The sequence below is a fragment of the Lampris incognitus genome, chromosome 1, assembly GCF_029633865.1.
Source record: "Lampris incognitus isolate fLamInc1 chromosome 1, fLamInc1.hap2, whole genome shotgun sequence".
In the NCBI taxonomy this organism is placed as follows: domain Eukaryota; kingdom Metazoa; phylum Chordata; class Actinopteri; order Lampriformes; family Lampridae; genus Lampris; species Lampris incognitus.
In genome coordinates this window covers 35871307-35886575 of record NC_079211.1, presented here as the reverse complement: position 1 = coordinate 35886575, position 15269 = coordinate 35871307, and the positions used below count along the sequence as shown (strand labels likewise).

Sequence of the window (15269 nt, the reverse complement as noted above, 5' to 3'; positions counted from 1 at the left end):
GAGAGGCAGAAAGAGAGAGGGAACGCTAAGGACCAGGCCAAAACACTCACGCAGAAGCAGTTACCGCATGCTATGAATAGGAGTCTTTTTTTAACTTAGCACAACAATATATCAGCCCAGAGCCCCTCATTGAGTGAAGCTGTAATTAATTCAGCACTTTGACCTACTTGCTAGCCTCTCGTTACCATTGCTTGAGCCATCCTGCTGGTTTAACCTGCTGGCGGCTTGGACTTCATCTTCATATAACCCCTGGCAACAGCCTCTGAATGTATCCCTCCTCCAGCAAAGCAGACTATATAATGCTCCTCTTACTCCTTTACTGCTTATAGATGGACTGTAATTTACAGTACTCTGTACACCTGTCCTCATTTTCTTGTGATTGACCAACTCTGGACAGGGTCGGCATGGTTCTTTGAGCTGAATGAGTTGGGCCAATAAATTTGGTCCAACACTTTGGCAAGTGGGGCAAGCATTAGCTGTTGGTATAGAGCTGCCAACTGGCACAACACAAAGCACACCCCTCCTTAGATACCTGTATCTCAGTGCCGCTTGAGGAATTGCGGGGCTGAAGCCACCTGCCAAATGCACAACACAAGACAAGAGGGCTGACAAGAACTGACAAAAAAAAAAGAAGCTATTTATTCAGTTTATTAAAGAAATGTTATTTCTGGTACCAGTGGAGAGGTGTAATTAGTAACGTTCAGTTTATTTACTTTTCTTTTTTGGTGAGAAATAGGACAGATAGAACCAGAAGTTCACTCCCGGTGTTTTTCTTGCCTTAAGACTACCAAGGGCCTCCTCCTCAAAAGAGAAACAACATCATGGTAGGATGCACCTGATGGATGGAAGGGCGGGAGCTGGAATGGGTGGGCGTTGCAGGTGGGGGGCTGAAGGGGCAGGGTTAAGGGGCACGCACACATACATTTGCTTCATCCACACGCACCCTAACTCTTCCCCTTGCCTAAGGGAATGAAGTGGTGGGGGTGGGTGATAGACTTTTGTTTTGGGAACATTTTCACGCATACGCTCACACGATTGAATGGGAAGGACCAGTAGTGGGATTGGTATTGGTTGTGTAGTGAGTTGCAATAGCGGGTGGGGCCCCTCCTACAGGCTTTGTGCAAAACTGAGAATTTGTAGCAGTTCATGCCTTCATAATGAAGTTAAATGAAGCGAAGAAATGTTCTCTGGCCATGGCCAAATCATAGCACGTCTGATGTTCCCATGACAGCTATGGCCTGAGTAATGGTAAGGGTTTCCTCAGGACCACTGTGCACAGTAACACTGTGTTTAACAGTTTCTTATCCACCATTTCTTATAAAAACACCCAAATATCACCCAACAGACAGTGCGCAAGATAATACTCACTATCTGAAACCCCTTGTGTACCAAATGTATCTGATTTACAACAAAGATTTGTTTTGTTTTTTTTCATGTGTATCCCCTTTATATATTCTGCTATTGCATCAACATCATAAAGATAGGTAGATCTCCTAGTCCACTTAACGATCCAAGTATTCAACGTTAGTGGCTCCATGTTCCTCCAGAATACCCGGTTTCAGTTTTGGCCTGACAGATATTGTTTTGTTGAGATAAGTTGTACTCATCAAGATATGAGGTGATAAACTTCATCTCGACCCAGCATATGGTTTATATTAGCTCCCCCTCCCTTTCATGGTGTGATAAATCCAAAGTATCCTTTGCCCACTCAGTCCCCAAATCCTGAGAGCCTGGCCTCATAACTAACCTGGTCTGTCACCCTCATATCTTCAGGTGGATCAGGAAGGGAAATGGTGGGTTTGATATATGTTTGTTCGTAATCCTGTGATGAAGCCAGGGGAAGATTTACATTGTGGAATTGGTATCTGAAGGTTTTGGCTTTCCCACTCAATCTCAGGAACATTGATTCAGGCTACCACCACTACCATCCCCGCCTGCACTTCCCAAGTTTGAAACCTGGCTCTTTCATAGACTAATGATGTGCTAGGCACAGGTCAGAACTTCAAACAAACCATGATTAGATGTAGGACAATTAAGTTACTTTTTCCACATTGCCTGGAAACATTTTTCCTCCACCTTATCACAGTGAACTCCATCATCGCTTGATCTATTACCTCCTCTAGATGATTTTATCTCTATTAGCAGTTATTATTCTCACTTTGATCCACCCATATTATAGGAATTGCGTACTGCCAGGGTTTTTTCGTGGCTCACAATCAGACCAAGGTGGTAACTCTGCTTAACCATCATTTGTGTGCGCATACACATGCCTTTTTCTTGCCTACATCTTCCGATCGGTTCAAATTGGTAAATCAGTTATTTAAGTTATTATTATTATAAAATATTTCTTAATTTATATGACAAAATATTGTAAAATTTGATGGACATTAACAGTTAACATTGAAACAGGTCTGTGAGAACAAAAAGATTAATAGACTTAAAAAAATAAAACATGCTTAAATGTTTTATTGCAATACATTTTCATAGCTATTGTTGACTTAGCGAGCTTTTCCAACAAGTGATAACCATATATGTAAAGCACTACACTTTCCATTCACCTGTCCTGTTGCTCTACTGGATCATCCTTATGTGCTCTCTTTGGAAAAAAAGGCTATGATTTTGCCAGCCATGAAAAACTGCAAGGTTTCAAATGTTTGAAGAATTCATGGAAAAAAAAAATTCAGTTTCACTTGTTGGCGCAAATATGGTAGCTTTTGTTTTATACTTCAAACACAAGCACACCTTTTCTCAGCTATGAATGTGGCTTATGAAATCTACTGTCCTGCATCTGCTCCAGCCAACAGCAACTTTATTTAGTACCTCTCATTGGTTGGATCAAGCACACGAACTGCCGAGCAACCACAGCAACTTGTCTAGATGCAGAAAGTGTTCTTCTTTGTCCCTTCCTTGGAGTAAATGAAGCTGCAGTGCCCCTCTGGATTACTACCACCAGTGCTACCACGACTACGAATTTTGGCTGCTCCTGTTAGGGGTCGCCAATGCGGATCATCCGTTTCCATCTCTTCCTGTCCTCTGCATCTACCTCTGTCACACCAACCACATGCATGTCCTCCCTCACCACACCCATAAAGCTCCCTTTTGGCTTTCCTCTTTTCCTCTTGCCTGGCAGCTCCATCTTCAGCATCCTTCTCTCAATATACCCAGCATCTCTCCTCCACACATGTCCAAGCCATCTCAATCTTCCCTCTCTTACTTTGTCTCCAAAACATCTGAGCTGAGCTGTCCCTCTAATATACTCATTCCTAATCCTGTGCTTCTTCATCTTTCTCAACGAAAATCTTAGCATCTTCAACTCTGCCACCTCATCACCACCTCCTGTCAGTGCCACCATCTTCAAACCATACAACATAGCTGGTCTCACTACCATCTTGTAAACCTTCCCTTTAACTCTTGCTGGTACCCTTCTGTCGCAAATCACTCCTGACACCCTTCTCCACCCACTCCACCCTGCCTGCACTCTCTTTTTCACCTCTCTTCCGCACTCCTCGTTACTTTGAACAGTTGACCCCAAGTATTTAAACTCATCTACCTTCGTCACCTCTACTCCTTGCATCCTCACCATTTCGGTGTTCTCCCTCTCATTCACGCATATGTATTCAATCTTGCTCCTACTGACTTTCATTACTCTTCTCTCCAGTGCATACCTCCGCCTCTCCAGGTTCTCCTCAACCTGCTCCGTACTCTCACTACAGATCACAATGTCGTCTGCGAACATCATAGTCTATGGAGACTCCTGCCTGATCTAATCCATCAACCTGTCTATCACCATTGCAAACAAGAAAGGGCTCAGGGCCAATCCTTGATGTCATCCCACCTCCACCTTGAACCCATCCGTCATTCCTATCGCACACCTCACCACTGTCACACTGCCCTCATACATATCCTGCACTACTCTTACATACTTCTCTGCCGCTCCCGACTTCCTCATACAATACCACACCTCCCGTCTTGGCACCCTGTCATATGGTTTCTCTAAATCCACAAAGACACAATGTAACTCCTTCTGACCTTCTCTACACTTCTCCATCAACATTCTTAAAGCAAACAGCACATCTGTTGTGCTCTTTCCAGGCATGGAACCATACTTCTGCTCGCTATTCATCACCTCTCCTTTTAACCTAGCTTCCACTATTCTTTCCTGTAACTTCATCTTGTGTGGCTGATCAACTTTATAACTCTGTAGTTACTACAGCTCTGCACATCACCCTTATTCTTAAAAATTAGTACTAGTATACTTCTCCACTCCTCAGGCATCCTCTCACTTTCCAAGATTGTGTTAAACAATCTAGTTATAAACTCCACTGCCATCTCACCTACACTTCTCCGTGCCTCCACATCTGGACCAACCGCCTTTCCACTCTTCATCCTCTTCATAGCTGCCCTCACTTCCTCCTTGCTAATCCACCGCACTTCCTGATTCACTATCCCCACATCATCCATCTTCTCTCTCTCTGATTTTCTTCATTCATCAGCCCCTCAAAGGACTCCCTCCACCTTCTCAACACACTGTCCTCGCTTATCAGCACCTCTCCTTCTCTATCCTTCATCACCCTAACCTGCTGCATATCCTTCCCAGCTCGGTCCCTCTGTCTAGCCAGTCAGTACAAGTCCTTCTCTCCTTCCTTAGTGTCTAACTCCTCACCATATGCCTTTTCCTTTACCATTGCCACCTCTCTCTTCACTTTATGCCACATTTCTTTATACTCCTGTCTACTTTCTTCATCTCTGACTATCCCACTTCTATTTTGCCAGCCTCTGTATACGTTCCTGTACTTTCTCATTCCACCACTAAGTCTCCTTGTCTTCCTTCCCCTGTCCAGATGACATACCAAGTACCTTCCTAGCTGTCCTCGTCACTATTTCTGCAGTGGTTGCCCAGCCATCTGGCAACTCTTCACTACCACCCAGTACATGTCTGAACTCCACAACAGTCTTCCTTCTTCAACTTCCACAATTGGATCCAGCGCTCCGCCTTCACTCTCTTCCTCTTCTTGATCTCCAAAGTCATCCTACAGACCACCATCCGATACTGCCTAGCTACATTCTCCCCTGTCACCATCTTGTAGTTCACCTGTGTGCACCTTCCTTCACTCCTATACCTCACCCCGTGCTCCCCCCTCTTTTTGAAATATGTATTCACCACAGCCATTTCTGTCCTTTACGCAAAATCCACCAGCATCTGTCCTTCCACATTCCTCTCCTTGACACAATACCTACCCATCACCTCCTCATCACCTCTGTTCCTTTCACCAACATGCCCACTGAAGTCCACTCCAATCACCACTCTCTCCTCCTTGGGTACACTCTCCACCACTTCATCCAACTCACTCCAGAATTATTCTTGCTCTTCCATCTCACACCCAACTTGCGGGGCATATGCACTGATAACATTCATCATCACCCCTTCGATTTCCAGCTTCATACTCATCACTCTGTCTAACACTCTCTTCACCTCCAGCATACTCTTGGCATCCTCTTCCTTCAGACTTACCCCTACCCCATTTCTCCTCCCATCCACACCATGGTAGAAGAGTTTGAAACCACCTCTGATGCTCCTAGCCTTACTCCCCTTCCACCTGGTTTCTTGCGCACTCAGTATATCTACCTTCCCTCTCTTCATCATATCAGCCAGCTCTCTCCTTTTACCCTTTACCCTTCATAGTGCCAACATTCAAAGTTCCGACTCTCACCTCCACACTCCTACCCTTCCTCGTCTCCCATTGCCTCTGGACATGCCTTCTCCCTCTCCTTCTCCTTCGCGCAACAGTAGCATAGTTTCCACCGGCACTCTGTTGGCCAACAGTACCAGTTGTGGTCGTTGGTAACCTGGGTCTCGACTGATTCGGTATGGAAATCTGATTTATCCAGATATTTGATTTGGCAAAGGTTTTACACCGGATGCCCTTCCTGAAGCAACCCTCCCTTTTTATCCGGGCTTGGGACTGGCACTAAGAGTGCACTGGCTTGTGCAGCCCCAGTGACTGAATTATTACTACCACCAATGCATATAATTAAATTTGAGAAAAAAAAACATTTAGAGGAATATGACTGCAGACAATGCAGACATTTTAATTAAAATTCTTATTTTTGTGCCAACAGCAGCCGTACATTCATCAGGGCAGTCTGGTAAACAATGCAGCTGGCTGCCTTTTAATTCTCTGTGCAATCTGAAGACTGAAGACAGTGTAATGTGAAATATTTTCTATTAAGACAGCAAGTAAGTCTGCAATACTAATATCTGTAAATAGAAAGCCATTCACACTGAGCATCTGCGATGAAAAGTATACACAAGAGAGGCCAATGGCAATGAGCAGCATTTTTCATCAATTAACTGATGAGGGAAATTTACATTATCAGATTTCATAAAGTGTCCCAGAAGAAGTACAGACTACCATCCTCTTTCATGGCTCTCACAATATCACAGCAAAAAGATTTAATATTACATCTAAACCTAAAGATCGTAATCACAAATGCACCACATTGCTGTGAGTGTATTTTGGCAGTGAAAATGTTTGCTACTTGCACTTCAGTCAAATAAGGGTGACCATGAGGTCATAAGGACTTTAGCGGTATTTCTTTTCTTCTCTCTCTGTTAATTCTATATTTCCTGTCTATTTCTACTGTCCTGCCAATAAAGGCTAAAATTGCCAAAAATGAAAGTTAAAAAAAATTGAAAAAGGTTTGTGCAAACTCTGTGGTCTTGATTTGCTCTCCTATCATTATCTCCTTGTTTTCTTTTTGTCTTCCTTAGATCTGGTTTGCATTCGTCAATGGCTTCTCTGGCCAGATCCTGTTTGAGCGCTGGTGCATTGGTCTGTACAATGTGGTAAGTGTTAACATGATTTACTCACTTCTCTCCATCAGTGCAAAAGAGCCTGCTTTATTTTTTTTCTTCCACATTGGTCTCTGGCACAGACTCATACACTGTGGCACCCCAAACGAGATTGCTTTATTGCATGACCATGTCATCAACATCCTGAAAAAAAATCTCATTTATTTATGACCCGTTGTCAAGTCCACATTCCCTATGCACCCTAAACTATGTATTGAATGTGAAAGAGCAACAACCTTGCATGCCCCACAGAGTGTAGTTAGCGAGGGCAGCCATTTGTGAATGATAAAGAGAACAGGTTGAATGGAGCAGCAGTTCAGCCTGCTGTTGGCACAGGAGGTCCCGCAGGGCTCTGTAATGGGGCCATTCGTAATAATGAACTCATGTTTCATGTCTGTCAGATCAGTTCAGTGAAGGAAACAAATCCACATCTGCAACAGTCTAATTTTTAGTGCTGGGCTGTTAAGCTCACAGGGAGTTGACATGTAACTTAAAACTGTTTATCAATAATCCAAGTGATTCAATCAACAAAAATGAATGAGAGAAGTGTGAAGAGAGTAGTGCCCACATAAGAGAGATCACCAACAAGTGGAAGTTATTTATGGGGGGGCAACTGTGAAGAAAGTAGGACATTTCTGCCGCTCTTGCTCTAGCATTTGTTGCTTAATAAACCAACATCTTAGAACATCAGCACTTGTTGAAGAGTGGGTGGTGATGGGGGGGTAGTGGGGTGATGGGCGCCTGCTACTCTTTCACTTTATCTGAATAGTGGAGAAATTCCACTGGCTCAGTGGGAGTCTGTCAGGGGCAGTGGGCTGAATCCGCCCCTCAATGGAGCTCTTCCTGGGCCTAGTCCTGAATGAGAAAGAAGTCCAGTGGAGCATGTCCTGCAGCCCGACAGGCTGAAGCCTACAGACTTCAACTCCAGATGGGCCTGCAGGGAAATCACACCAACTGACCCGCTGAGCCCCCCCTCCCCCCCAGCTATACAATACTGTCACTCCTCTCTCAGCAGCTGCAGTGCAGAACAACATTACACCACCCCTTAGAAATTATACTTTAGCCATGCCTAAATACCTGCTTCCTAGTCAAGAGCATCATAGATGTTCATTGACGATATGTTTTGCATATGAACAGGCTATGAGCATGACTAATCAAAATAATAAACCCTGAAATGGGATAAGGTCAATAGTCTTCAGTGAAGACTATAGAACATTGCAAGTGCAAATTGGGCTACAACTGCAACATATGGAGATTGAGATGAGAAAGACACTTGTTTACAACAAGTATAAAGTAATTGGACATTTTTATCATTCACTCCACAGCATTTTAGATTAGGAGCTAAGTTTTAAATTGCAGAAATACAAGGCCTTTAATGCCCATCGGGACTGGGGTTCGGTTTGAATTCAGTTAAATCAAATTGTAACAAGAAGCCATAGTTTATTTACCAACATCTAGCCTTCTACCTCATTTATTTCTTATTAGGATATGACAACCCTTTCATCAAAACCCTTTGACTTTCGACAATATCCATCTTTCAAGTGTAGGTTAGTGAGTGAGTAATAAAATAGTTATGTTTATATAGTTTTTTCTTATTCACACAGTATATGTTTTGAGATGGCCTGAATCAAGAAGCTGCATGTTGCAGAAATTTTCATGAAAGAAAATTTTCATAAAATTCTTTTGACACAAGATTTTGTGGATATTTTCTCAGGTCTTGGCAACATTAGTGCAAGTTTTTAGTTGCAATGTTCAGCAAAAAAACTTAATTCATTTGCCATTATCCTGTAGAATGAGAAGATAGTTTTATAAATGTGGATTCCTGATAAATTCCACATTTTTTAAGATTGGTTGAATTTAATTTAATTTGGCCCTGTGATGGCCTGGTGGCCTGTCCAGGGTGTCTCCCTGCCTGCTGCCCAATGACTGCTGGGATAGGCTCCAGCATCCCTGTGACCCTGAGTGGGATAAGGGGTATGGAATGGATGAATTTTATTTTACTATACGTATGTGGCTTTCTAGGATCCGAAGTGGAAACATCTGTCTTGTTTTCTTTTTTTTCCTTTTTTTTTCTGCCCATATTTCAGTTGCTTGAATTTCTGTTTTTAACTTGATAAAATGTATTTAAACATTTTTAAAAGTTAGCACTGATGCCTTTGCATTTTTTTATTTTTTATTTTTTGGTCTAGATCTTCACTGCTCTGCCTCCTCTCACTTTGGGCATATTTGAGCGTTCCTGCAGGAAAGAGAACATGTTGAAGTACCCAGAACTCTACAAAACCTCTCAGAATGCCATGGGTTTCAATACTAAGGTAATTTTGGTGTGTGTTTGTGTTTTGTTTTGTTTTGTTGTTTGTTTTGTTTTGTTTTTTAGATTTACTTTTCAGCTTCCTCTTTTGTTGCATAGTATTCAAGTAATAATAGTGACTGTAATTTTCAGTGCCCATTCCTGGAGCAGGCTGGATTATGAAAATGGGGCACAATTTATACAAGGGCTTCAGAGAGCTGTTTTTGCACATCACATCCTAATTTTCTTTCAGTGTGGGAAGTGCGAATGTTAAATTGCTAAGTTTAATTGCATGCCTTTATGACAAAAAGATTTGATGTGGCTCACAGGGAATGTAACCCTGCAAACACTCACACCATGCTCTTATAAACCAGTGCATCTACAAACTATTAAATGTATATATACTATTTATACTTCACTACAAATCAACAAGACCAAGTGGGACAAATTAAAAGTTCTAGCTTTCATAACTTCCATCACACTAATGCCATGAGATGCTCCTGTCTATCTTGTCACCACCATCTGACCCACACATTTCTGTCATAGTGATCAGGGAGCAGCAGTCGGAGTGTCTCTGACCATTGCCCAGTCTGCCCTAGTCTGGCTGGCTGGGGGCGGGGCGGGGGGGGGTCCGTTAGCTTTTCCCTGCTGCTAATAAAGATGTCTTCTCCTTTCTCCATGCTTTGCTGCAGACCTCTAGACCCTTGTCACAGGCGTGGTGACCTGGTTAGCACCAAATAGAGATGGATTAAAGATGGATTGGCCATGGAGGTCAGGGGCATCAGGGTCGATGGGGTGTGGAGAAGGGTTGGGGTAGCAACCAAAGTTGTTGGGGAAGAATGAGAAAGGAAGAGAGTGTGCTGTCATGGTGTGATGGCATTCGTTGTGGAAAATTAGTTTCAGTAATTTGCAATTTGTTTAAGCGGGTGTGTGTTTGCCCTGGGAGCAAGGTTGTTGGATCTACTTTAACCTGAGCTATGTCGATTCTGAAGAAGTCAGTTATTATGACAGCTAGCATAACCTACTAGCATAATTAAAGATAATTTTATTATGCCAAGGCCACTCACCTCAGCTCACTGTTTAAGTGACACATGGGCCACACCAAATCCATCTCCAGATTTTATTGTATTGCACAGCTGAGAAAGAGGCCTGCTGAGCCTGAATTTCTATAAGTCACTGGGGATCAAGAGTTTACACTGATCAAGCTAGTCCTTGTATGAGCAGGAACAGAATTCACCTGTTATGTTGCTTTGATTGTAAGCAGAAGCACTGCAGTGAAATCTTAAACAAAAGTCCACAGGAGTAAGTCCCTGATTCATTGCCAGTTGATAAGATTGTAAAAGAATCAATGAGATCAGAAATTAGGAAAAAATATTTTGGGTAGAGATTGATTAGTTTCAACTGAACTCTAAAGTTCATGTACAAACTGTTAAACCCTAGCCTTTCTATTTAGCCGACCCATTCGTTTTTGGGTGTTTTTATGTCAAACAATGATTTGAAAATGTATGTGTTTGATAGTTACAAATGGTGAACCTCAATTTTATTTGGGACTCATTTTCCTAGCCTTGGCTAGGTCGCCAGGTTGTTTTTGCTAGCTTCCCACTCTACTCCCCTGATATTTTCCTTGCAGCTGGCCTGAGGCGAGGTGAGAAAATCCATCAGGAATTTGGCCCCTAGAAGCCTGTCTTTGTGCACGTCTAGCTCTTTTGTAGACAACAGATACTGTCTTTGTTAATTAAAGCTGTTTGTTTTGAGGTGAGAGAGGGGCACATCTAAGAGTGTTAAATATTTAAGGTGTGGCCTCAATGGTGTCCCCTTTACACTTTTAATTACATATTTCTGGCATCCAAGTCACTCTAATAAACCACAGTCCTCTTTACGTGGTCTCAGTAATTACATCTCCCCTTACCCGTTCACCAGCATCTATCATCCTGTATACATCCCTCTTTTTCTCTTGTTCTCTCTCTCCCTCCCTCCCTCCCTCACCCCTTTGAAGAGCAAGGTTTAGAGGTAGGGATGGGAGGGCCTGGAAATATTTGGCCTGATATAAAGTACAAGCTTTCAAGCTTTTTTATCAATTAGGAGTTGCACAAAGGACCGAATCTTTACAGTACAGACCAGGGCATTCACCCTGAGGGGATCCTTAGCAACCTGCTGGGATACAAGGGGAAAGCCAGAGGAGGATGCAGGGTTGATGGAGGGAGTGAGAGGGAGGACCTCACTGGGACAAATGATTATGAACATTTATTGATTTCATTAGCATTCATTATTGTGGCAGGGTGGGAGGAAGTGGGCTAGTTTTACCCACAGTATGTTGTACTGAGGCTGGTTGAGGAGGGGCCAGGGGAGAAGGTGCATAGAGAACTGGTTCTGCCAGTGGGCGGCTAATTGGGATAAGCACCTAATTGCAACATGAGAGGAGATAATTTACTACACATTTGACCACAGAGATGAAGGAGTTTTGGGCGGAGTCGGGGGTTTCCCAGCCTCCCTTTGCCCAGTGTATGGGTCTGTGTGCTTATAAGGAGGGGCAGGTTGGCCAGGGTGGGGGTCGGTGGATTCCATGGGACTCGGGGCTTTGTTTTTGTTAAGGCACTAGCAAAGGTGAGAAGGTCGGGCCACAGAGGCCTAGGTATCTTATAAAGGCTCACAGCCAAAGCCTAGAACAAAATCCTCTCCTCTCCTGTCCTCCTTTCATGTGCTCTCTCCTGCACTTCTCTGCTCACCTCACTTGTGCTGACCACCCATCCTCTCGTTTCTCCTTCTCCACTTCTTTGATATTCTCTTTCGTTTGCTCCTTTCCCTTTCTCTTCTCCTTGCAGATTTTTTTTTTTTTGCAAACCTCTAAATCTTTAAACAGTTATTCCTAAATGTCTGAAATTTGTGAAAATCCCATTTACTTAAGAGTTCTCAGTGTCTATAATTTGTCTTGGATAACTAATGTTTGTATGTAGGGACAAATTTTATGAAGTTGTTGAAAAGGATGTTTTAAGAAAGCGTGCCTCTAGCTTGTAATGTGCCAGAAAGTGGTTACGATTTTCAATGTGTATAAAGATTTAAGCCAGTATGTGCCTTTTACTCTTTTGGTTTGACAAATTTTCAGCTTTTCAGAAAAAACACCAGTGTCTGGGTCAAGACAGGGGAAAAAAGGGTGCACAAAATGTGGAGAGGTTTCTGGCAGACTGGATTTCACGGCTGTTTCATGCTACATCGCCCATTAGTGTTTTGTTTGGCTCTTGCCTTGCATAATGTAAATTTGAAACAAGGTAGTTTTGGAGAGGGAGTATTGATTTAAATGACTCATCCAAAGTTTACACATTCATGCATGTGCACACACACACACACGTGCACACACACACACACAAACATGCAGACAGCAAGCTGTTCATGATTTTCCAGGTCCTTATTAATTACCATAAACGTAACTTAGTCTCTGTCGGGCTTGTCAGACTCCCTGTGTGTTTCCTGACTGATTTCTGCTTGTTTAATTCTCCTATCATTTATTTCTCCACTGCTTTGAATTTTCATATGAAAGGACTGAAAACTAATGAAATCTAATGAAGGGAAACTCCCACAGTGGCAGGACATACATTAATGCTGTAAAATGCCTTTATTGACGAGGTGTGGAACTAATATATTGCTTTTCAACATGACCTACACAGTCATATCTTGTGTGTTTTTTTCTTTTGCTCACTCCTATCCCATGTATACATTTCTCAGAATTTAAATAGAAAAAAGCATTTGAAAAAATTGAAATACCCTCTCATAGACAATGTTCAGTTGCCTTGCATGCACACACCCCATACACACAAACACATGTAGACATACAAACTCAGCACCCTCTCTTTTTCTCGTGTAACACACACACACAGGATATACAAAGTGTCTGTCAGCGGGGTGGCCATTCAGCGAGGCGGCCCCTACAAAACCGCCACTTAGCCTAGTGCTGGGCTGGGACAAAGGAACCAGGTCAGGGGTCACTTGGCAGGCTGGGGCGACCCGTACCCTTTTCTCATACTTCTCTCTCTCTCTCTCTCTCTCTCTCTCTCTCTCTCTCTCTCTCTCTCTCTCTCTCTCTCTCTCTCTCTCTCTCTCTCTCTCTCTCTCTCTCTCTCTCTCTCTCTCTCCTTTTGGTCCTTCACTCACTCCTGGAATCTTCATGCCTCCCACCTCCCCATCCCCCTCTTGTACCCCCTCCATTCTTTTCTCTCTCTCTCTCTCTCTCTCTCTCTCTCTCTCTCTCTCTCTCTCTCTCTCTCTCCCCCTACTCCTCTCAGGTCTTCTGGGCCCATTGTCTGAATGGTCTCTTCCACTCCGTCATCCTCTTCTGGTTCCCCCTCAAAGCCTTCCAGCACGGTAAGTAGCTCCCAGAGTCTCCTGCATGGCCCTCCACAGACCCACAACGGAGAGCAGGATAGTTAAACACACATACTTTGTCTTAATTAGCTCACTCTTCAACCTTCCAGTCATGAATTACAAACATGTGTGTGCTTTGGTGAAGAGAGACTCCGCTGGTGAGCATGCTCATGCGCACATCGATGCATGTATCTGGACAATGGCAGCACTTCAAATGCATTTGAATGTAGCCATTTACAGTTAACTTATCAATACATGCAAATACAGAGATGCACAGATAACCAGGTCATTGTCCATCTCAGACCAACTATGTAGCCTAGTAGGCAGCTCAACTGTCTGTCTGTCTGTGTGCTTGAGGTTGCATGCACACACCTACAGAATAGCGATCTTTTTGCCAGTAGTTCTTGGCTGGCCGGAGCCAGGGACCACACAAGCTTGGGCCTGCTCTCCAAACAAAGGCGCAAAGCCCCTTCACTCTGACTGACAGGCTGTCAGCAAAGCCTCAGTTCACTCATAGACATATTACCAGCCGGAAGTAAACGGGAAGGGGCAGCCCCTCGTCCTCACAGGCGCTCACACGCTGCTAATATTTTGGCCTTAGCAGCAGCCCAACCCACATGGCAGAGTTTGAAAGAATACATCTGCTTGATTTGTAGTTCATTTTCATTTTATACTTAAAGGAACCACTAAAGCCACCATGTTGCACGGAGTGTTTCCAAGAAACTGGATTTCTTATTAAAGGCTGAATAAATAACCATTTTTTGATAAATGGGTTCCTTTTTCCCCTCACAAATCAGTCTCCAACTATTATTATTGTAAAATGAGTTTTAATACCTTTCCTCTTTCCTGATTGTTAGACAAGACAATCAACATATCAGCCCTTCTCAAATTGAAGCAACTGATTTTACCCTTCTCTTCAGGTTACATCTAAATGATTCTTTGATGGCAAAGTTTACATAGTTTTTACATCAGAGTACAGACTCAGTTGTGCCTCTAGTAGTACCTTGTTTATTCTTTGGTTGTTTTTTGTATATAGGAGCCTAGCTTATTGCAGTTAGCCTAATGGAAGACTGTCTAAAACTCAAGTGCTTGAAGCAAGACGGCCTCACTCTAAAAGCTTTTGCTGTTGATTCTGTGCATAGATACTGTTTTTGGAAATGGAAAGACCCCTGACTATCTCCTCTTGGGCAACATGGTTTATACAGTAAGTGTTTTTTGAACTTTCACAATTCTTCCTGACAGCATTTGTGTTATGTTAAAACAAGTAAGGTGTCTTGAATCAAGCCAAACATCATTATTTCTGCAGTCTTTTATGTCTTGCTTTGATGTTTTCTTGTTTGTTTTAGTCTGTGCTGTGATTTCGGCTCAGATATGCAGGGTGCTATTTTGAATTTGTACAGCTTTCAAAGTTATTTTGGCAACCCTCTGAAATAGAAATAACCGGACAGGCAAATTAAGGAAAAAATATCCAGAAATAAAAAAATTGTCATCAAAAATTGTCACTCTAGTACACTTTATGTTAAACTTCATGTTACATCAAGATGACATAGAGCAGGGGTCGGCAACCTATGACACGTATGTCCACGGTGGCACGCAAGGCCATTAACAGGGGCACATGGAGCAATTCAATAAAAAATATTTTTCAATATACTTCAATCCATCCATTCATTATCCAAACTGCTTATCCTGCTCTCAGAGTCGCAGGGATGCTGGAGCCTATCCCAGCAGTCAATGGGCGGCAGGCGAGGAGACACCCTGGATAGGCCGCCAGGC

At 43.0% G+C, this 15269-nt stretch overlaps 1 protein-coding gene across 1 annotated transcript in view; it reads left to right on the top strand.

The window, feature by feature from the left end:
- The window catches only part of atp8a1 (ATPase phospholipid transporting 8A1), a 218356-nt gene that overhangs the window by 176038 nt on the left and 27049 nt on the right, over nucleotides 1-15269 (top strand). Inside the window, exons 28-31 of the mRNA XM_056274219.1 lie at nucleotides 6773-6847; nucleotides 9043-9165; nucleotides 13418-13496; nucleotides 14639-14700. Coding sequence (XP_056130194.1) covers nucleotides 6773-6847; nucleotides 9043-9165; nucleotides 13418-13496; nucleotides 14639-14700 — 339 coding nt within the window. The remainder of the gene's footprint in view (nucleotides 1-6772; nucleotides 6848-9042; nucleotides 9166-13417; nucleotides 13497-14638; nucleotides 14701-15269) is intronic.